Source organism: Engraulis encrasicolus, chromosome 6, assembly GCF_034702125.1.
Source record: "Engraulis encrasicolus isolate BLACKSEA-1 chromosome 6, IST_EnEncr_1.0, whole genome shotgun sequence".
Lineage (NCBI taxonomy): Eukaryota > Metazoa > Chordata > Actinopteri > Clupeiformes > Engraulidae > Engraulis > Engraulis encrasicolus.
In genome coordinates this window covers 1,391,618-1,414,117 of record NC_085862.1, presented here as the reverse complement: position 1 = coordinate 1,414,117, position 22,500 = coordinate 1,391,618, and the positions used below count along the sequence as shown (strand labels likewise).

The following is a 22,500-nucleotide window of genomic DNA, read 5'->3' as shown; positions in this document are numbered from 1 at the left end:
CCTCTCCTCTCCTCTCCTCTCCTCTCCTCTCCTCTCTCCTCTCTCCTCTCCTCTCCTCTCCTCTCTCCTCTCCTCTCTTCTCTTCTCCTCCACCCCTATTCCCTCTCTCCTGTGTTCTGTTCCCTTGTCCCCTCTCCTCTCCTCTCCTCTCCTCTCCTCTCCTCTCCTCTCCTCTCCTCTCCTCTCCTCTCCTCTCCTCTCCTCCTCTCCTCTCCTCTCCTCCCCTCCTCCTCTCCTCCTCTCCTCTCCTCCTCTTTTCCTCTCCTCTCCTCTCCTCTCCTCTCCTCTCCTCTCCTCTCCTCATGTCCTCTTCTCTCCTCATGTCCTCATCTTTTCCTCTCCTCTCACCCCCCCCCCTCTTCTCCCCCCCTCCTCCCCTCTCCTCTCCTCTCCTCCCCTCCTCTCTCCTCTCTCCTCTCTCCTCTCTCCTCTCCTCTCCTCTCCTCTCCTCTCTCCTCTTCCCCAGTGGCTGCCCGCCATGGACTCCAGAGTTTGGGTAAAGTTGCGTCCAGCCGGCGCATGCCCCCTCCGGCCAACCTGCCCAGCCTGAAGGCCGAGAACAAAGGCAACGACCCCAACGTCAACATCGTACCCAAAGACGGCAGCGGCTGGGCGTCGCGCCAGGACCAACCAGACGAACGGTGAGTAGAGGAGAGTAGAATACAGTACAGTACACTACAGTAGAGTGCAGTAGAGTACAGTAGTGGCTGGGCATCACGCCAGGACCAACCAGGCGAACGGTGAGTAGAGTACGGTACAGTGCAGTAGAGTACAGTGGAGAACAGTAGAGTGCTATAGAGCAGTGGTTCCCAACCTTTTTCTTCAGGGACCCATATTTTTACCATTGTAAGCTATGGTGACCCAATCGCACGAGCGGCCGCACGAGAGGGAGTCACATTTGTCTTCAGTCAATTAAGGAATATGACACGAGTGGGAGTGGGGTTGTTCTGGGACACCCTCACGGGTGTGATTCGCTGCAGGCACGAAGCCGCAGACCCCTTAAACTCAAGAGGGCTTCACGACCCACTGTGGATCTTTGGCGACCCATAGGTTGGGTCCCGACCCATAGGTTGGGAACAACTGCAATAGAGTACAGTAGAGAACAGTAGAGTAGAGTACATAGAGACCAACCAGATGAACGGTGAGTAGAGTATACTATAGACTAGAGAACAGTAGAGTAGAGTAGAGTACATACTATAGACTAGAGAACAGTAGAGTAGAGTAGAGTACATACTATAGACTAGAGAACAGTAGAGTAGAGTAGAGTACATACTATAGACTAGAGAACAGTAGAGTAGAGTAGAGTACATACTATAGACTAGAGAACAGTAGAGTAGAGTAGAGTACATACTATAGACTAGAGAACAGTAGAGTAGAGTAGAGTACATACTATAGACTAGAGAACAGTAGAGTAGAGTAGAGTACATACTATAGACTAGAGAACAGTTGAGTAGAGTAGAGTACATACTATAGACTAGAGAACAGTAGAGTAGAGTAGAGTACATAGAGACCAACCAGATGAACGGTGAGTAGAGTATACTATAGACTAGAGAACAGTAGAGTAGAGTAGAGTAGAGTAGAGTAGAGTAGAGTATACTATAGACTAGAGAACAGTAGAGTAGAGTAGAGTAGAGTAGAGTAGAGTAGAGAACAGTACAGTAGAGTAGAGTAGAGTAGAGTAGAGTATACTATAGACTAGAGAACAGTAGAGTAGAGTAGAGTAGAGTAGAGTAGAGTAGAGTAGAGTAGAGTAGAGTAGAGCAGTGGCTGGGCATCACGCTAGGACCAACCAGACGAACGGTGAGGAGAGGAGAGTAGACACAGTAGAGAAGAGTAGAGTAGAGTAGAATATATAGAGACCAACCTGACAGTGAGTAAAGTACAGTACTGTAGTATAGAGAACAGTAGACAGACACAGTAGAGTAGATTAACGGCTGGGCATCACGCCAGGATTAACCAGACAAACGGTGAGGAGAGTAGAGTAGCACAGTAGAGTATGTAAAGACCAACCCGGAGACAAGCGGTGAGGAGAGTGCTATAGAGTAGATTATTTCGAGACCAACCGGGAGACGAGCGGTGAGATGCAGTTGAGTGGAGTGCAGTAGAGTAGTACAGAAACCAACCAGGAGACAAACGGATGGCACAGTAGAGTAGAATAGCAGCCGGGAGACGATCGGAATGGCACAGTAGAGTAGAATAGCAGCCGGGAGACGATCGGAATGGCACAGTAGAGTAGAATAGTAGAATAGCATCTGGGAGACAAACGGAATGGCACAGTAGAGTAGAATAGTAGAATAGCATCTGGGAGACAAACGGTGAGATGCAGAGTAGAGTAGAATAGCAGAATAGCATCTGGGAGACAAACGGTGAGATGCAGAGTAGAGTAGAATAGCAGAATAGCATCTGGGAGACAAACGGTGAGATGCAGAGTAGAGTGGAGTATATAGAGAAGAGTAGTAGTGGTGTGGATCGGCACTGCCATCACGATCCGATTCGATCACAATTCGGGAGGTTTCGATTCTATGCGATCCGATCTGATTCAATTCTACAATGCATTGCAATGCATTACGTTTCTGACAGCAAAGCAAATGTTTAATCTGTCATGATGAGGCAATACAAGTAGTCAGATACTGAGCAACAATTTATTGGCTGTTTTCTATATCAGTCTTGCAATGTTTTGAAGTGCTTTTATTTAATTTAACATTCATTTGCTCCCGAAATATACATGGAAGTAATTGAAACTTTAAAAAATTGCCGGATCGATTCTGGAAATTGGCGGATCGATTCTGGATCGTCCATGCCCCGCATTGGATTGCATCGCTGAATCGTGTTGACACCAGGGGTGGGTATTGGCAAAGGGTTCACGATTCGATGCGCATCACGATACACATGCCACGATGCGATTCTATCACGATGCATTGCGATTCATGTACTACTGTGATGCATTGCGATATTTACTTCAGTAAATGTGTAAAATACAGCTTATTTGTCAGTTGCTGTGTAGCTTTCATAAGTCGGTTTATTCTATTTAAGCATTTTATCATCTGGGAGAGAGCTTACATCACAACAGAAATATTACCTATTCTCTACTGAACAAAATCAACCCGTGGCAAATAGAATTTTATTGTTATCAAATAATCAATTGTCATGAATCCATGCAGTATATTGAGAAAATAAGTATCACGATACTTTGTCATGAATCGATGCATTGTATCGTGAAAGTAAGTATTGCGATGCATCGATATGACGATTATTTTGCACACCCCTAGTTGACACCACTAACGAGTAGTGGTGTATAGAGAAGTAGTGTATAGAGAACAACCAGAGTTGTCTGTCCCTCTGCAATAAATAAAATAATAATAATAATAATAATAATAATAATAATAATAAATGCATCTGTCTGTCTTCCTGTGTGTGTCTCTCTCTCTCTCTCTCCTCATCCGTCGGTGTGTTTGTGTTGTCCAGGCAACAAGAGACCCCACCACCCCAGCCCAACCCTCCCCTCCCCCGGCCTTCAGAGCCCCCCCTGTTAGGAGGAGGAGGTGTCGGAGGAGGAGGAGGTGGCATAGGAGGAGGTGTCGGAGGAGGAGGTGGTGTAGTAGGGAGTCGCTCGTGGGCCAATAGCAAGCCTCCGGGAGGCCCGGTGGAGGGAGGTGCTGCCCCGCGCGTCAGCAGCCAGTTCCAGCAGGAGTTCCCCACCCTGCAGGCGGCCGGCGAGGCGGAGCGGAGCGCCGAGCAGGGAGGAGACGCGGAGCAGCCGTACGGGCCAGGGCCCAGCCTACGACCTCAGAGTGAGTAATATACACATACATATACACATAAATACAGTAATATACACATACATATACACATAAATACAGTAAACTAGAGCTTACATATACACATGAGCGCAGCCGAGCAGGAAGGAGACGCGGAGCAGCCGTACGGCCCCGGACCCAGCCTACGCCCTCAGAGTGAGTACCAGGGGTCAATAATATACTCATACATGTACACATATACATGAATACAGTAAACTAGTGCAGGGAAAGGGCCCAGTCTCCGACCTCAGAGTGAGTAATATACAGTGCCCTCCAATATTATTGGCACCCCTGGTTGAGATGTGTTTTTTAGCTTCCAATTATTATTATTTTTCTCTAAATAATATGGGACCTTAATGGAAAAAAGAGAAAAATCCAACCATCAATACAAGTGCATTTATTCAGTGGGGAAAAAATCCCACATAAAGAAATAATTATTTGACATCAAATAATGTGTGTCACAATTATTAGCACCCCTGTTGTTAATATTTTGTACAACCCCCTTTTGCCAACAAAACTGCACCTAATCTTCTCCTATAATGTTTCACAAGATGGGAAAAGACAGAAAGAGGGATCTTCAGCCATTCCTCTTTGCAGAATCTCTCTAAATCATCCAGAGACCTGGGTCCTCTCCTCTGTACTCTCCTCTTCAGCTCACCCCACAGGTTCTCAATGGGGTTGAGGTCTGGGGACTGAGATGGCCATGGGAGGAGCTTGATTTTGTGTCTGGTTAACCATTTCTGTGTAGATTTGGCCATATGTTTAGGGTCATTGTCTTGCTGAAAGACCCAGTGACGACCCATCTTCAGCTTTTTGGCAGAGGGCAACAGATTTTGATTTAAAATGTCCTGGTATTTCAAAGCATTCATGATGCCATGCACCCTAACAAGCTTCCCAGGGCCTTTGGAAGCGAAACAGCCCCACAGCATCACTGACCCACCCCCATACTTCACAGTGGGTATGAGGTGCTTTTCAGCATGCGCATCTTTCGTGGCACGCCAGACCCACTTCGAGTGTTTGTTGCCAAAAAGCTCAATCTTGGTCTCATCTGACCAAAGCACACGGTCCCAGTTGAAGCCCCAATACCGCTGGGCGAACTCCAGACGTTTGCGTTTATGACTGTGAGTGAGGAAAGGTTTTCTCCGTGCATGCCTCCCAAACAGCTTGTTGGCGTGTAGACAGCGCCTGATGGTTGATTTGGAGACTTTGTGACCCCAGGATGCTACCATTTGTTGTAATTCTGTAACAGTGAGCTTTGGAGATATTTTGATTTCTCTTACCATCCTCCTCACTGTGCGTGGTGGCAAAATAAACTTGGGTCCTCGTCCAGGCTTGTTTACCACTGTTCCAGTTGTTTTGAACTTCTTAATTATTCCTCTCACAGTAGATATGGGCAGCTGCAGTTGAGTGGCAATCTTCTTGTAGCCTCTGCCTGACCTGTGAAGGTCGACGCACATCTGCCTCACTTGTATGCTGTGTTCCTTTGTCTTTCCCATGTTTAAGAGTGGATAAGAGAAATGGCCTCGGTGTCACGTCATAGTTATACCCCAGGGAAACAGGAAGTGATGAATTACTAATTAAATGTTCCTACATAATCTGGTAAACTTTGTAAACTACTGTAGAAATGACAGAAATGCTTCAATTATATTTATTTCCTGGGAATTGTTAAGGGTGCCAATAATTGTGGAACAGGTGATTTAATGAAAAATAATTATTTTTTAGTCAGGGATTTTTTTTATTTTCCTACAATTCATTTGAGTTGAAGGCTACATTTTCCTAAAATTTTCAGTGTGACAGTATTCTTCTGCAATAAACACTGAATTTATTTTAAGGCTTTTAACACATCTCAACCAGGGGTGCCAATAATTATGGAGGGCACTGTACCAATAGCGATAATACACATAAATACAGTAAACTAGAGCAGGGAGAGGAGCAGCCCTACGGGCCTGGACCCAGCCTACGCCCTCCGAGTGAGTACCCGCCGAGAATTTCAGGACGTTGATGACGTCAATTCACCTCCGTGACAACAGGGGGCGAACTAACTCATTCAGTCAGTTGAGCCCAGTCCCTTGAATGAATCACGAAGCTAGCCAGCTATCTAAAACGTAATATTCCACTAGTAGCCTACTTCTAAAAGTTGGGGCATACACATGCAGTACATCAGTTCAGCACGTACACATACACAGAAATACACTAAACAAGGGCCCAGTCTCCCACCTCAGAAATACACTAAACAAGGGCCCAGTCTCCCACCTCAGAAATACACTAAACAAGGGCCCAGTCTCCCACCTCAGAAATACACTAAACAAGGGCCCAGTCTCCCACCTCAGAAATACACTAAACAAGGGCCCAGTCTCCGACAATACACTAAACAAGGGCCCAGTCTCCGACCTCAGAAATACACTAAACAAGGGCCCAGTCTCCCACCTCAGAGTGAGTACCAGGGGTCAATACATGAGTTCAGCACTCACACATACACAATCCTCAGAGTGAGCACTAGGGTTCAATACAAGTGAAAGTGAAAGCCCACTGGGAAACTCCAACTCCCATTGTCATTGTGACACAGCACTCCACAGCACACAAGTGAACACTGCACACTGCACACAACGAAATTGCATTCATGCCTCACCCGTGCAAGGGGGCAGCCCTCAGTGGCACCCCATGGGGAGCAGTGCGGTGGGACGGTACCATGCTCAGGGTACCTCAGTCATGGAGGAGGATGGGGGAGAGCACTGGTTGATTACTCCCCCCACCAACCTCTGGGATGCAAGTCTGACGCCCTAACCGTTTACCCATGACTGCCATGAGTTCAGCACTCACACATACACAATCCTCAGAGTGAGTACTAGGAGTCAATAGCAATAATACACATAAATACAGTAAACTACAGCAGGGAGAGGAGCAGTCGTACGGGCCCGGGCCCACCCTCAGAGTTACTACTAGGGGTCAATAACATGCATATACACGTATATGGCTTAATACGGTCCTGCTTTCTCCTGGTATAGATGAGCCCCTGAGTAATATGCACAGGTCTCCTGAGCGCTCCAAGCCCTTTAAGGGCTCTGCATACTTCACGTGCGCACTTTGGCGCATTTGGCGCGAGAACCATTAAAATGTGGCAGACCATTCATAGTCAAAAGCGCCATTAACAGGCTTTCGCTTGCATTTTCGGAAGTGTGCCCTCTGCTGTTCATGAGAGAAACGGCAGCATCTTTCGCAACTCGCAGCGTGAGTTCTACAGATGTTTAAAAATAGAAAGCCAAACACGGCTGCTGTAGGGCTACTGAACGTATGACTTACCACAATGAAACAAAGATTTTTGTAGTAGCCTACATTGCCAGATCATTCGAAGACCATGTGAGAGCATTGTTCTGGCTGCAGAATTTATAAATAGATCGCCAAACACACGTGCTTCTGAACAAAGTAAACAATTGTTTCACTGAACAACATTTAAGGGAGAAGATAAAATAACTCTCAATGACATTTTATTATTGTCAAAATGATGCAGGTTCCATTCTGAAGTAGCCTGCAGTAGCTGTAGCCTCTCTTCGCAACTCCTGCTTTGTCTGCCTACCTGCATAGTCGCTGGTGGCGCACGGCAAGTTGCAAAAAATGTGGGGTGCACGACCTCGCGCCACGTCAGCTTGCGGAGGGGCGTGTGACGTCATTTTGAGCGCACGCCATCGTCGCGAGGGAGGTATGAAGGAGGTTAGAGCCAGTAACGCTAAGTATGAATCCGCCTTTAGCGTCTTCTCATGACTTACACAAGTCTCCTGAGCGCTCCAAGCCCTTTAGTGCAGTGTTTCTCCAACTATTTCCGATCGAGGACCACTATGACCCCCCCAAAAATGTTCAGGGACCTGGATTGACGGTTGACGTGCTAATTTGACACTGCTAATTTGATGCAGATGAGTAATAATATTACAAATGTAGCCTACTGCTAGCTTGTCTGGGAAAAGTAGAAATTCCACTATCCGACCACCTGAGCTCTGTCGCGGACCACTAGTGGTCCCCGTATCACACTTTGAGAATCAGTGCTTTAGTGTCTTCTCATGACTTACTGCTTGTCTTGAATGTGCCCCCCCAGATGTGGGGAGCTGGCGAGAGGGTGGGGGCCGCAATCTGAACACGGGCCCCTCGGAGATGGACGCCAAGCCCCCCGAGGAGAACGCCAACGCCCCCGCCTCGTCCCCCGCCCCCGGCCGCACCACCCCCTCCCCCACTGCAGACTCGGACGACGCTAATAAGGCCGCCCTCCCGGGGCCGGGGGAGGGCAGAGCCAAGTGGGACAGGGGGCCCCCCCCAGCCCCGGGACCCGGACAGGCACAGGGTCCCGCCCTTCAACATAAACTCAACGGAGGGCAGCAGCCCTCGCCCGGCGTGCCCCCGCAGTTCCACGCACAGCTTCGCGGCATGATGCCCCCCTATGTAAGTACCCCCCCACACCACCATGATGCCCCCTATGTAAGTACCCCCCCACACCACCATGATGCCCCCCTATGTAAGCACCCCCCCCACACCACCATGATGCCCCCTATGTAAGTACCCCCCCACACCACCATGATGCCCCCCTATGTAAGTACCCCCCCCACACCACCATGATGCCCCCTATGTAAGTACCCCCCCACACCACCATGATGCCCCCCTATGTAAGCACCCCCCCACACCACCATGATGCCCCCCTATGTAAGTACCCCCCCACACCACCATGATGCCCCCCTATGTAAGCACCCACCACCATTTTTTAGCATAAGGTGCCTGCAAAAAAAACGCCTACTACAAGTAAATGTCTGAGCCCCTTTTGGGAAATCATTTACAACTCATATTTATAAATCATTATTTTCCTCATAGGAAATTCCTAAAGGATTGCTGTTGTAGGTGCACTGTGGCGTTTTGGAATAATAAACTCTCTTTTTTTGTCTCTTTTGTTTGTTTTGTTGTTTGTCTCCCCCAAGATGTTCCATGCCTACCCTCAGATGCCGTTTGCACCTGCACAAGCCAACTTCAGATACCCCGTACCGCAGGATGGGGCCAAGTACGTATTCTCTGCATTATATTGATTTATTTTTGGCAGTATTGTTTTGCTTTGCTAAGGTGCAAATAGCTTAAAGCTTTACGGCTGCTGTGATACGTCTGGTGTTGCAAGTGAATTAGAATCCACATCTAACAGAAAGTCACACCGTACGGAAGGAGCATTTATGTTTTAGGATAAATCCATGTACACCGCAGCCACCTCCTCATTACAATCTGAGCTTCTCTTTGGTTAGGAGAGGTCGCGTTTCTTCATTAGTGTCCAAAGTTTGCACTCTGCACCGCATAGAAGCAGAAAAGCTGCCCCACATGTTGGGGGCCCGGAGCCGCATGCTCGTCTTTGATCGTTGGCCCCTGAAGGGGACGGGAGAGGAGATAAGGCTGTCGCACGGCAGACTGGACCGACCTGCCACAGTACCGGGCTGTTATGACTCCTTAAAACCCGACGCTACTGTAGACTGACTTGGATCAGTACCGGGCTGTTATGACTCTTTATTATATGGTGTGACGTCATCGGTCGAATGCTCCATTCATTTCAACCGGGCTCCCCAACGTTCGCACGTCTGTTATTTTTCGATAACGGACAGGTTGGTCTATATCAGACCGCTGTCAATGGCAACAAGACTTTTCACTGCTAAAGCGACTTTTCAACAAGACTCTAATCAGCTGCTGTGATAGACAACACCTGTTGTCCTGGCTACCTAGCTGTTGCCTAGCGGTGTTCCACAACGGCACTGTTTTGTTTTGCGCAGCAACAATCTTTTGACATTAAAAACTATAATAGACTTAACATTAAATAGGCCTAAAGAAATGTCCCCGCCATGTGTGAATCATTTAAGTATATCCATATAATAAGCGGTTTAACTCTCGCGAGTCAGTCGCTTTGTGGAATAGCAGCACTTCAGAGAGAACAAGACCCCTCCGCTCCGCGTCGGGGTCTAAAGATTCTCTCTGTCGTGCTGCTATTCCACGGTAGCGACCTTCTCGCCGAACGTTAACCCTTACTTAAAACCCAACTCTACTGTACACTGATTTCAAAAAAGTTTTAGAAATACCAAGGCACTTATCTTCTTTGTAATTAAAATGCCTTTATTATGCCCAGCAAAATAAAGACATTTTAATTACAAAGAAGATGAGAATCAAGCATGTCACCAAAGAGCACCATCTTAAATAACTTGACAGTTCCAGGAAGCACTCCAAATGGACTTCATTCTTCTACTGTAGACTGACTTGGATCAGTAACAGTAACAGGCTGTTTGTTATGACTCTTTAAAACCTGACGCTACTGTAGACTGACCTGCCACAGTACCGGGCTGTTTGTTATGACTCTTTAAAACCCGACGCCAGTCAGGTGCCCTTTACTGCAGTGCCCATCCCTGCACTCAAGAGAAAAACAAGCTGAAGCCTTTTATTATTATTGTCATTTCAACAAGACATGACTGGCCTTGACTGGTGCACGCGCACGCAACACACACACGCGCACGCAACACACACACGCGCTCACTCACACACACGCACTCACACACACGCGCTCACACACATGCGCTCACACACACGCGCTCGCGCGCACACACACGCACTCACACACACACACGCACTCACACACACACACACACACACGCACTCACACACACACACGCACTCACACACACACGCGCGCTCACACACACACGCGCTCACACACACGCGCTCACACACACGCACACACGCACACGCACGCACACACACACACACAGATCTATGCACCATCAGTTGATATTGTATAAGGAAAGTGGAGTCCTTAAAATGTGAGAAGTTTCCACTTAAACAGATCACCTGCGTACATGCACTGTACATTGCGGTCAGTGTAGTTTTTCACAATTGCACATCTGGGGTGCATTTCTCAAAACAATAGTTGTTAACTATGTTAGCTACTCTATTGTTTGCAATGCAATTTATCCATTGACAACTACCCAAGAGGCTAACTGGCTAGCAATTGCGCTTTCGGGTCAAAGACGTCCAACATGACGCTGTCCTTCAGTGCTAACGGATGCTTTTGCTTACTGTAACTGTGAAAAACATGAAATTTCAAAACAATTTTTTGGAAAAGTGAATGCATGAAAGCCAAGCCAAAAAATAATAATAATTTAAAAAAACCCTCTTTTTTTGCATTTACAGTAAGCAAAAGTATCTGTTGCACTGAAAGACATGTTGGACGTCTTTGACCCTTTCGAGAAACACACCCCTGATTTTGTCTTTTTTGTTTGTTCTTGTTCTTGTCTTTGTTCTGCCCTCCTGGCTGGTCCCTCAGGTTGCTAACTATGTTAGCTACTTTATTGTTTGCAATGCAATTTCTCCATTGACAACTACCCAAGAGGCTAACTGGCTAACAATTACGCTTTCGAGAAACACACTCCTGATTTGTCTTCTTTTGTCTGTTCTTGTTCTTGTTCTGCGCTCCCGGCTGGTTCCGCAGGGGTCCGCGTGGGCCTGCGCGCCCTCCCCAGGCGTGGCAGCTGGACCCCGATCGGCCCTCCATCGTGAGCGCCACGGACCTCAAGGAACTGGACAACCTCGACACGGAGGCGGACGAGGGATGGGCAGGTAACGGGACTCCTCCTCATCATCATCAGTCAGCGCTAGAGATTAACTCTTACGAACCAAACATACTCACTATCAGTCAGCGCTAGAGATTAACTCTTACGAACCAAACATACTCACTATCAGTCAGCGCTAGAGATTAACTCTTACGAACCAAACATACTCACTATCAGTCAGCGCTAGAGATTAACTCTTACGAACCAAACATACTCACTATCAGTCAGCGCTAGAGATTAACTCTTACGAACCAAACATACTCACTATCAGTCAGCGCTAGAGATTGACTCTTACGAACCAAACATACTCACTATCAGTCAAAGTGATACGGAGGCAGACGAGGGGTGGGCAGGTAATGGGACTCTTCATCATCATCAGGGCTAGAGATAAACTAAGAAGAGGAACATTTATACACATTATTTTATTCCAAATGCAATTTCCATAGTCAATAAGCTATGGTGGATGCAGCATTTGTATGTGTGTTTTGTCTATTTGTGTCTATCTATGTTTATATGGTTTTTTTTACCCTGTGAGACCAAAGGCAATTTTCATGCTTGCATGATGATAAAGTATAATCTAATCTAATCTAATCTAATCTAAACTCTCCGCATTGCTAGTCCATTTGGCTTGTAAATGTGAAATCTTGCTAGCCAAACATACTCACTATCAGTCAAAGTGACTAGTTAGTGAGTTGTCTTTTTTACCAGCCAAACTGAATTTTCACCAGCATTTGTTGGTGGGTGTTAATTTAGAGTGAAGTTATTTTGCTACCGACTGCAACAGGCAGCAGGATGAGGAAAAGCATCTCTACAGACAGCAGTGTTCACTCACCTCTCATGGGGAATGGAGAGAGACTCTGTCTGTCTCTCTGTCTCTGTGTGTGTGTCTGTGTGTGTGTGTGTGTCTGTGTCTGTGTGTGTGTCTGTGTGTGTGTGTGTGTGTGTGTGTGTGTGTGTGTGTGTGTGTGTGTGTGTGTGTGTGTGTGTGTGTGTGTGTGTGTGTGTGTGTCTGTGTCTGTGTAAATGACCAGAGCTGAGTAAATGAGGGCCAAGTACAAAACCAACAGCAGGCAACAGTAGAGAGCAGCAGACAAGACAACCTGCAGTAGAACTGAAGAGCAACCTTAAAAAGCTGCCGTTAGTCACATAGTGATGTCTTGTCTGACTGCTGTGCTATGCTCTGGTGTGTGTGTTGTCCAGGAGCCCAGATGGAGGTGGATTACTCGGAGAAACTCAACTTCAGCGACGACGAAGAAAACCAAGCGAACAAGGAAAAAGGAGAAAACTGGTGAGTTTACTCTTCTCGTCTCGTCTCGTCTCGTCTCTTCTCTGTTATTGGGAAACTGAAAATAAAGTCGGCAACAGCAAGCTCCTGTTTCTTTTACTTTAATGTGATGTGACCTGGTCACAGTTAGAGAAGCGGGTGCTTGGGTGTCGCAGATTTTATTTTCGGTGTGACTGTGCCAGTCCTGCACCCAATCTTTCTGAGACAGATGTGCGTGTTTTTTTCTTTGTACACTTTAATGTAATTTGGCCCATCCATCCGTATTCACTCTTGGGTTTCTCCTCTTCCTCTTCCTCCTCCTCCTCCTCTTCCTCTTCCTCCTCCTCCCCCTCCTCCTCTTCCTCTTCCTCCTCCTCCCCCTCCTCCTCTTCTCCTCCTCCTCTTCTCCTCCTCCTCTTCTCCTCCTCCTCCTCTTCCTCTTCCTCCTCTTCCTCTTCCTCCTCCTCCTCTTCCTCCTCTTCCTCCTCTTCCTCCTCTTCTAGGGAGTGGATGGGGAGGGTGGAGCGTATGCGTCCGCGTCCGCTGGACGGCCAGGAGGGCTGGAAGGAGGGCGGTGAGGAGCGCAGTGGCAGCAAAGGATCATGGGCTGACTGCGGAGACGGCAGAGCGCCCTCACCTGGAAGCATGGCGCAGTACAGCAAGGCACGCGAATACCAGGTGAGGAACACGCACGCACGCACGCGCGCGCACACGCACACACACACACAAACACACACACACACACTACAGCAACACACATACATGATGATGTTTTATGTATGTGCCTCGCTAAGGCGAAGGAGATACCTTTCGAAATGGACTTGAACAAAATAATGGCATGAGAGTAACTATTAAATAAATTAATTAAAAGGGATCGTGAAGAGTTACTGTTAAAGTATCACTGATCAATTGACTTCCCTCTTCCTCTTCCTCTTTCCCCCTCTTCCTCTTCCTCCTCCTCTTTCCCCCTCTTCCTCTTCCTCCTCTTCATCATCATCCTCCCCCTCCTCCTCCTCTTCCTCATATTCATCCTCCTACTCTTCCTCCTCCTCTTCCTCTCCCTCTTCTCTCCTCCTCTTCCTCCTCCTCCTCCCCTCCTCCTCCTTCCTCATCTTCCCCTCCTCCTCCTCTTCCCCCTCCTCCTCCTTCCTCATCTTCCCCTCCTCCTCCTCTTCTTCCTCCCTCTCCCTCCTCCTCCTCCCTCCTCCTCCCCTTCTCCTCTTCTTCTTCCTCCTCCTCTTCCTCCTCCTCCTCCTCGTCCTCCTCCTGCTCTTCCTCCTCCTGCTCTTCCTCCTCCTCCTCCTGTTCTTCCTCCTCTCCCTCCTCCTCTCCCTCCTCCTCCTCTTCCTCCTCCTCCTCTTCCTCCTCCTCCTCCTCCTCCTCCTCCTCCTCCTCTTCCTCCTCCTCCTCCTCCTCTTCCTCCTCATCTTCCTCCCCCTCCTCTTCCTCTCCTCCCTCCTCCTCCTCCTCTTCATCCTCCTCATCTTCCTACTCTTCCTCTTCCTCCTCTCCCTTCTCCTCCTCTTCCTCTTCCTCCTCTCCCTTCTCCTCCTCCCCCTCCTCCTCTTCCTCATCTTCCCCTTCTTCTCTCCTCAACCTCTTCCTCGTCCTCCCTCGTCCTCTCCTTCTCCTCCTCTTCCTCCTCCTCCTCCTCCTCCTCTTCCTCTCCCTCCTCCTCTTCCTCTTCCTCCTCCTCTTCCTCTTCCTCATATTCCTCCTCCTCCTCTTCATCCTCATCTTCATCCTCCTCCTCCTACTCTTCCTCTCCCTCATCTTCCTACTCTTCCTCTTCCTCCTCTTCCTCCTCCCCCTCCTCGTCCTCCCTCGTCCTCTCCTTCTCCTCCTCTTCCTCCTCCTCCTCCTCCTCCACGTCCTTCTCCTCCTCTTCCTCCTCCTCCTCCTCTTCTTCCTCCTCCTCTTCCTCCTCTTCCTCATCTTCATCCTCCTCTTCCTCCTCTTCCTCCTCTTCCTCCTCCTCTTCCTCATCTTCCTCCTCCTCCTCTTCCTCCTCCTCCTCCTCCTCTTCCTCCTTCTCCTCCTCCTCCTCCTCCTCCAGATTGCGGGCCCCCGTGGTCCCCCGGGCAGCTCTGGTGCTAGCGGCGTCCTTGCTCCCGGTTCTGGTCCCGCCCCTGGTGCTGCTCGCCCCGCGAAGGCCCCCCCTGCTGGGGAGGAGGACTCGGAGGCGTGGCGTCAGAAGCGCAAGAAGCAGGATCTGTCGGAGGCGGTGGAGCGCGCGCGGAGGAGGCGCGAGGAGGAGGAGCGGCGCATGGAGGAGGCCCGTCTGGCCGCCTGCGCCGAGAAACTCAAACGCCTCAACGAGAAGCTCAAACCCAGCAGCGGCACAGGACACGCCCCCGACGCCACCGCCACGCCAACAGGCACCGCCCCTAGTAGTAGTGTAAGCCCCTCCCCCGGACCAGTCCCTGTCCCCGTTCCCTCCCACTCGGAACCCAAGCGTGGCATGGCGTCGTCCCCCGTGCCTCCTAACTCCTCGACGACGACCGCCGGTGACGCCCCTCCTCACGAGGAGTTGAGCATGACCGCACCCCCCCGAACTGACAGCAGCACCCCTCAGCCCCAGCTCCAGCCCTCCCCCCTGCTCCCCGCCCCCCAGCAGCAGCAGCAGGCGCAGGGCCCTCCGCCTCAGGGCCCCCCCGCGGCCCCCTCGCCTCACGAGCGCCCCGAGGCCTCCGTGCCGGACGAGGACGCCAACATGACGGCAGCAGCAGCAGCGGCGGCGGTGCATTTTAGCGCCATGACGACCCCACGGCAGCCGACCCCGCCCACACACAGGAGGAGCCCCGCGGAGCTCACGCAGACGCAACAGGTAATATTTACTAGGGCTGTCCTAAACCATTATTTTTCCGCTAGGGGTGTAAATCACAGCCTCCATGACGATACGATTCAATATCCATTTCTTAAGGCAGCGAATCGATTATTTTCGATACTTAAAGGGGTATGCCACTATTTTGGGGCTTAATACAGTTAAAATCGTTGGCTGGGGTTTATAAAGGTGGTAAAGTGTCTTATTTTTCATGTTAAGCGTTGTCTTGCTTTAAGACATGTTAAAAGAGGGAATATGTAGCTAAGCTAGTGAAAGTCAATGGATCCGTGTAGCATTTTAGCATGCTACATGGTTCCATTGACTTTCACTAGCTTAGCGACATTCTCCCTCTTTTAGCTTGTTTTAAAGCAAGACAACGGCTTACATGAAAAATAAGACACTTTACCACCTTTATAAACCCCAGCCAACGATTTTAACTGTATACTCATGAACGGCCATCCGGGTACTTTGCTCTTAAATTTGCGTTACGCCCCTTTATGGGTGAAAACAAACCGAATGTCTCATTGACTTACATTCTACATCGGCTAACCTAAATGAACAGATTCCATGCTTCAGCCACGGCTGTTTGGCTATATTATTTGAACAGCCGGCAACACAACACGTTTTCGGCATGTTGCGCGTGAACAACGCTTGTCTACAGGTCCGTATCTTTCGTTTATTGAACCCCAACATTACCAATTGACTTGTATGGGTTGTTTTCCCCCATAAATGGGCGTAACGCACATGGAAAACGTCACGCCGTTCATGAGTATTAAGCCCCAAAATAGTGGCATACCCCTTTAAGAATGGCTCACGATACGATACGATACAATTTGAGTCGATGGTTGGCCATAAGATCAGTGCATCGATGCATATGGATTCTTATTTACACTAGTGTTGCACCGATACCATTTTTTGGCCCCGATACCGATACCCGATACCTAACTGTGCAGTATCGGCTGATACCGATACCACCCTATTTGAAATGTATACTGTATATGGGCTGTAGTGCATACTACTTGGATGTAAAATCATTGCGTGACTTTGTCAGGCTGCTGCCTACTGTACCTTTGTGAAACAGGAAAAAGACTAATACAAAGTGAATCCAGCAACACTTTTTATACTTTTTAAATACCTCTATGAACTATAACTAATTTCAAGGCTGTTTAAGTGTCATACAAGCACCTGTAAATGGTATCGGTGCCCTATTTGTTGGTAATCGCCGATACCGATACCACCATTTTAGTGCCGATCCACCGATACTGGTGCAACACTAATTTACACCCCGACTTGTCTTGTGTTGCCAGGTGGACATGGGCAGCGGTGTTGGCATGGTAACAGGAGGAGGCCTTGGAGACGAAGCCCACCTGCAGCCCGACAGACAACCACCTCCCCCCATGAGGGAATACTTCACCCCAGAGGAGTGCAGAGGTAACTGCAGATGGAACTCTAGATTTGGGATGATTTTTACAGGGCTGATGGTATTCAGGCTCCATGCCTGATTTCAGGCTTGACAAGAGTTTGCAAAAATAAAAACATTTATAATAATTAGCCATTAGCTTATTGTTATCTCAGAAAGTGTTGCAGGTTCAGGGTTTTCTTCTACTATCAGGCTTGAATAATGGTCATACACAGGCTATTAAATGTTTGAATAATGTGTCAAAATAGGCCTACGTTACGTCACTATGCATTATCTTGTCGTCGTCGTTAGAACAGGGGAAAAAGTTCAGGCTCAGGATTTTTTTTTCACCATCACCCCTGTGATGACCAACCACTGCAGAGATAAAAACACAACTGACTACAGTAGTTTGTAGAGAAATCACATTCTATCAGCATCCTCAAAAAAGCACTCTCATACTTAAAGGGGTATGCCACTATTTTGGGGCTTAATACAGTTAAATTCGTTGGCTGGGGTTTATAGAGGTGCAATGCTACATGGATGCATTGACTTTCACTAGCTTAGCGACATACTCCCTCTTTTAACTTGCCTTAAAGTAAGACAACGCTTCACATGAAAAATAAGACACTTTACCACCTTTATAAACCCCAGCCAACGATTTTAACTGTATTAAGCCCCAAAATAGTGGCATACCCCTTTAACCCATTTTAGCCTAGGCCCTTCTTGGGAAAAGGTGCTCTCTGCCTATTAAAACCTAAATATCTCAGCCACCAAATCATATAGAAACATGAAATAAGAAATTAATTGTTTTCATCATTACACAGCTTGGTTTGTAGATGTTAAAGGGACAGTTTGGTCAATTTCAACATGCAGTTGTATTGCTAATGCTACCCTTGACTTGTCAGTACCCGGTGATGCCACATTTTTCGGCTCAGCCCTTTCCGAGATATGAGCAATTCTAATGGGGGCAGCGTTTGTTTACATTTTTAAAAAATGAAACATAGGCCAACTCCAAATATTTTCCTAAAAGGTACTGCTGTTTGCTAGTTGTCTGCTGATGTTTTATAACCTTTTGGATGTTTTTGGGAATAAATAAAAATGTTTTTTTGAAATGTAAACAAAGAGCTGCCCCCATTAAAATGACCAGGATCTCGGAAACGGCTGAAGAAGAAGGAAAAAAAAATCTCAGGCACTGACAAGTCCAGGGTAATGTGTGCATTACAACTGCATGTTGAAATTGACCAAACTGTCCCTTTAAATCTTACTAGCTAAACATGCAGTCACTATTAGTCAAAGTGGCTAGTAAGTCAATCTTTTCTACCAGCCAAACTGAATTTTCACCAGCATTTAACCGGTTGGTGGGTGTTAATTTAGAGCTCTGTTATGCATATGTATACCTAACGTGTGCGTGCACGTGTGTGTGTGTGTGTGTGTGTGTGTGTGTGTGTGTGTGTGTGTGTGTGTGCGCGTGTGTGTGTGCGTGTGCGTGTGTGCGTGCGTGTGTGTGTGTGTGTGTGTGTGTGTGTGTGTGTGTGTGTGACAGTAGAGGAGCCTGGTCTCCTCTCTGGATCCCTGTGTTACATCATGTATAACTAACGTACGTACGTGCGCGTGTGTGTGTGTGTGTGTTTGACAGTAGAGGAGCCTGGTCTCCTGTCTGGATCCCTGTGTTACATCATGTATAACTAACGTACGTGTGTGTGTGTGTGTGTTTGACAGTAGAGGAGCCTGGTCTCCCGTTGCCCCGCCTGGACCCCTGTGTTACATCATATATAACTAACGTACGTGTGTGTGTGTGTGTGTGTGTGCCAGTAGAGGAGCCCGGTCTCCCGTTGCCCCGCCTGGACCCCTGTGTTACATCATGTATAACTAACGTACGTGTGTGTGTGTGTGTGTGTGTGTGTGTGTGTGTGCCAGTAGAGGAGCCCGGTCTCCCGTTGCCCCGCCTGGACCCCTGCGCTGGAGAGGAGATGCCCCTGCAGCAAGGGGAGGGGGGGGAGGGGGAGGGAGGCGCCGCCGTCAGACCACCGCTCAACTCCGGATACTCCAAACAGTTCCAGAAGTCTCTACCGCCACGCTTCCTCAGGCAACAGGTACGATTACATTACATTAAATTAAATGAAAGATTCTTTATTGCTAAACACATAAATCTCCTCAGACAGCCACATGCGTATACACACGACACGGCCTTCCACAGGTGTGGAGTCTCGCTGTAATGTGCAACATTCTAGAATGCAATGAGCCCACCAAGTCTGCAGTGGCTCAGTGTCTGCTCTAGGGGTGAAGATTATCTGCAGCTTTCACACTTTTTAAAACTTCACTTTATTTCTTTCTACCGAAGTGGTCATGGAAATTCTGTGTTTTGGGTCTGAAAAGTCATGGAAAATCATGGAATTTTTATATCTGAATTGGAGTGGGAACCCTGCCTGGGTTATGTGGCTTGTAATGGAAATACAAACCAGACTGACTGAACACTACGGACTGGCCCGACACGGCCGTGTGGGGTTGTATATTTGGGCAAACCAGACTGACTGAACACTACTGTACCGATTGGCTTGACACGGCCGTGTGGGGTTGTATATTTGGGCAAACCAGACTGACTGAACACTACCGATTGGCTTGGCACGGCCGTGTGGGGTTCTATATGTGGGGTAGTTCTCAGAAGTGCCTTTTGAGAAGACTGAGTACAGTTTGAGAACGCTTGAACCAGAGATACTCTAGACAGAGATAAGTCATTCTAGTTCATTTCTGGTATACACTTTCTGTCGGGTGAACGCCCCTTTAGGAGACCTTCAGTTAGGAGACCTTCGGTTAGGAGACCTTTGGAGTCCTGAGGTTGAGAGTAAAAGTAAGTTGTCCCCTTAGCGCTGTAGATGGCGGTAGTGCACTTCTCGTGCAAACACCTCAAAAATAGAAGAAGAAGGAGGGGACAACGCCCCCTTAGGAGACCCAACTTGAGCACACACTTTTGCATTGGGTGGGCGGGTTTCGAAGCCTCTTTATTACTCCACCCTCTTTGCTTGAACCCTTGAGACCCCTAACCTCTGTCTCTCTACCTCCCCTTGAGACCCCTAACCTCTGTCTCTCTACCTCCCCTTGAGACCCCTAACCTCTGTCTCTCTACCTCCCCTTGAGACCCCTAACCTCTGTCTCTCTACCTCCCCTCCAGGAGCAGCTGAAACAGCAGCAGTGGCAGCAGCAGCAGCAGCAGCAGCAGCAACAGCAGGGAGGAGGTGGAGGAGGAGCAGGAGGAGGTGCCGGAGGCCCCGTGTCCCCCTCCTCCTCCTCCTCAGCTGGGGGGGTTCCCCCTCCTCAACACCGCTCCCTCTACCAGCCACTGGGCCCCCACCCCCAGCATCCTCAGCATCAGCACCCCCAGCAGCATCCTCAACACATGCCCCCCCCCTCCATGGGCTTCGACCCCCGCTGGCTTATGATGCAATCGTACATGGACCCCCGCATGATGTCCGGACCCGGACGCCCCATGGACATGCCCCCCATGCACCCAGGTGAGACTTGCCCCCCCCGCCGCACCCAGGTAAGACACATGCACCCAGGTGAGACTTGCCCCCCCCACCACATGCACCCAGGTGAGACTTGCCCCCCCCCCCCACCACATGCACCCAGGTGAGACTTGCCCCCCCCACCACATGCACCCAGGTGAGACTTGCCCCCCCCCCACCACTAGCACCCAGATGAGACTTGCCCCCCATGCACCCAGGTGAGACTTGCCCCCCCCCCCCCACCACCACATGCACACAGGTGAGACTTGCCCCCCCACCCACTGGCACCCAGGTGAGACTTGCCCCCCCCCATGCACCCAGGTGAGACTTGCGCCCCCCCCCCCCCCCCCCCCCCACATGCACCCAGGTAAGACACATGCACCCAGGTGAGACGCACCCGTCCCCCCGTCTCCCACCACATGCACCCAGGTGAGACTTGCCCCCCCCCCCCCCCCCCCCCCCCCAACCCCCCCCCCCCCCCCACATGCACCCAGGTAAGACACATGCACCCAGGTGAGACGCTGAGGCCACTGAAGTTTGGCGGTGGCTCGATGTCGACTCTATGGGTGAAGATAATCTTCAGTTTTCACACTTAAAAATTATTTTGAACATTTCTTTTTTACCGAAATGGTCATGGAAATTCTGTTTTTTGGGTCTGGAAAGTCATGGGAAATCATGGAATTTTCTATCTGAATTAGAGTGGTAACCCTGTTAGTAGGGCTGTAACCGTACGCTCAACTCACAATTCGGTTTGTATCACGGTTTCGGACCAACGGTTCAATACACCCCATGATTTTTTTTATGCATCTTTAAAATAAATGAAATAGGTTTTTTCACATTTGAAGCATGGATGAAGGGTCACATTACTTTGAAATAGAGGTGCACCGAAAATTCGGCCGCAGAAAATATTCAGCCGAAAACGCAAAAAAAGACACTTTCGGTTTTCGGCCGAAAGCCAATTGAGTGGCCGAATCGGAGGCCGAATAGAAAATGAATTGAAAATGGGCATCAATTCAACAAATTTTTGTTCAGCTCTAACATTTGAAGACTTCAAATAAACATTTATTTTCTTTCCAAAACATGTCATAACATTTATTGTAAGCCATAGATTTAAGCAATATTTAAAAATAGTGAAAAACCTAACTTGTAACTGAATTGTAATATTCGGTTTCGGTATTCGGCCAAGTGATTAATCATTATTCGGTTTCGGTTTCAGCCACAAATTTTCATTTCGGTGCACCTCTACTTTGAAAGGGTTTATCACGATGCTGCCCTCTTGCACCACGATACAGTATCGTGACTCTGTGTATCATGAATTCTCGATTCGATTCAATATTGTTACAGCCCTAGTTTGTTGGCCTTGAGACTACAGATTTTATCCTCCATGGTTACAGCAGAGATTTTATTAGGGAAGAGGAGATCAGTCAGTAATGTAAACGTCCATAGAAATTGACGGTGAAGATTCGTAACGCAAATATGGCGTCTACCCGCACATCTCCTGGCTTTCTGGTAACAAGAGCCAATGTGCCTGCTGAGCTGCGTTGCCATTGATCCAATCATCTGGCTGCATCGGCGCACGCGAAATGTTGCGCATGTACAGTTGTGAAAAGCGTTTTTTCTCGTGCCGTTATGGAACTACTGCGCCTGCGCTCTTGTCAAAAAAAACTTTATTTTGACTAGTCTAGGTTGATCAGTTTTTCACGGTGGTTTCAACCATATGGTTTTCACAACCGCTGGGTTCCCTCCTGTCCTGTACTCAATTTCTACATTCATTTTTCCCATTGACTCTCAGATCTGGTCTCACTAATCGCGAAATAGCACCCCGAAGGCGTCAACAAGAAGGCCGCAGAGTGACGTAACTTATACAGGAAGAACTTTGGTTACAGTTTCTGTCTGTAGAGGTATCTTTTAAATTGGGTGCTGAGGAGCCTGAGCTGAACTGAACGGTTTTCAGGTTTTTGTGGTTTATTCTTTTTACAATGACAAGTGCCACTTGAATAAGAGCGTGAGAGTGGCGGGACCTTTTATTGTTTAAAAATAGCATCTTCAAATCGACTGAATTTGAACTTTGCAACTTTTATGCATCAATCATTTCTGTGTTGGAGG

The 22,500-nt window shown here is 48.5% G+C and overlaps 1 protein-coding gene across 2 annotated transcripts in view; it reads left to right on the top strand.

The window, feature by feature from the left end:
* prrc2c (proline-rich coiled-coil 2C) overlaps window positions 1–22,500 on the top strand; it is a 93,807-nt gene that overhangs the window by 19,492 nt on the left and 51,815 nt on the right. The window contains exons 3-13 of one of the 2 annotated variants that reach the window (XM_063200421.1): window positions 467–641; window positions 3,466–3,791; window positions 7,885–8,225; window positions 8,753–8,832; window positions 11,284–11,411; window positions 12,605–12,692; window positions 13,172–13,346; window positions 14,725–15,495; window positions 16,800–16,923; window positions 18,809–18,984; window positions 20,061–20,400. In XM_063200421.1, coding sequence (XP_063056491.1) covers window positions 467–641; window positions 3,466–3,791; window positions 7,885–8,225; window positions 8,753–8,832; window positions 11,284–11,411; window positions 12,605–12,692; window positions 13,172–13,346; window positions 14,725–15,495; window positions 16,800–16,923; window positions 18,809–18,984; window positions 20,061–20,400 — 2,724 coding nt within the window. Of the gene's footprint in view, window positions 1–466; window positions 642–3,465; window positions 3,792–3,868; window positions 3,954–7,884; window positions 8,226–8,752; window positions 8,833–11,283; window positions 11,412–12,604; window positions 12,693–13,171; window positions 13,347–14,724; window positions 15,496–16,799; window positions 16,924–18,808; window positions 18,985–20,060; window positions 20,401–22,500 lie in introns of those variants that run through there. The other variant, XM_063200420.1, reaches the window with a different exon arrangement.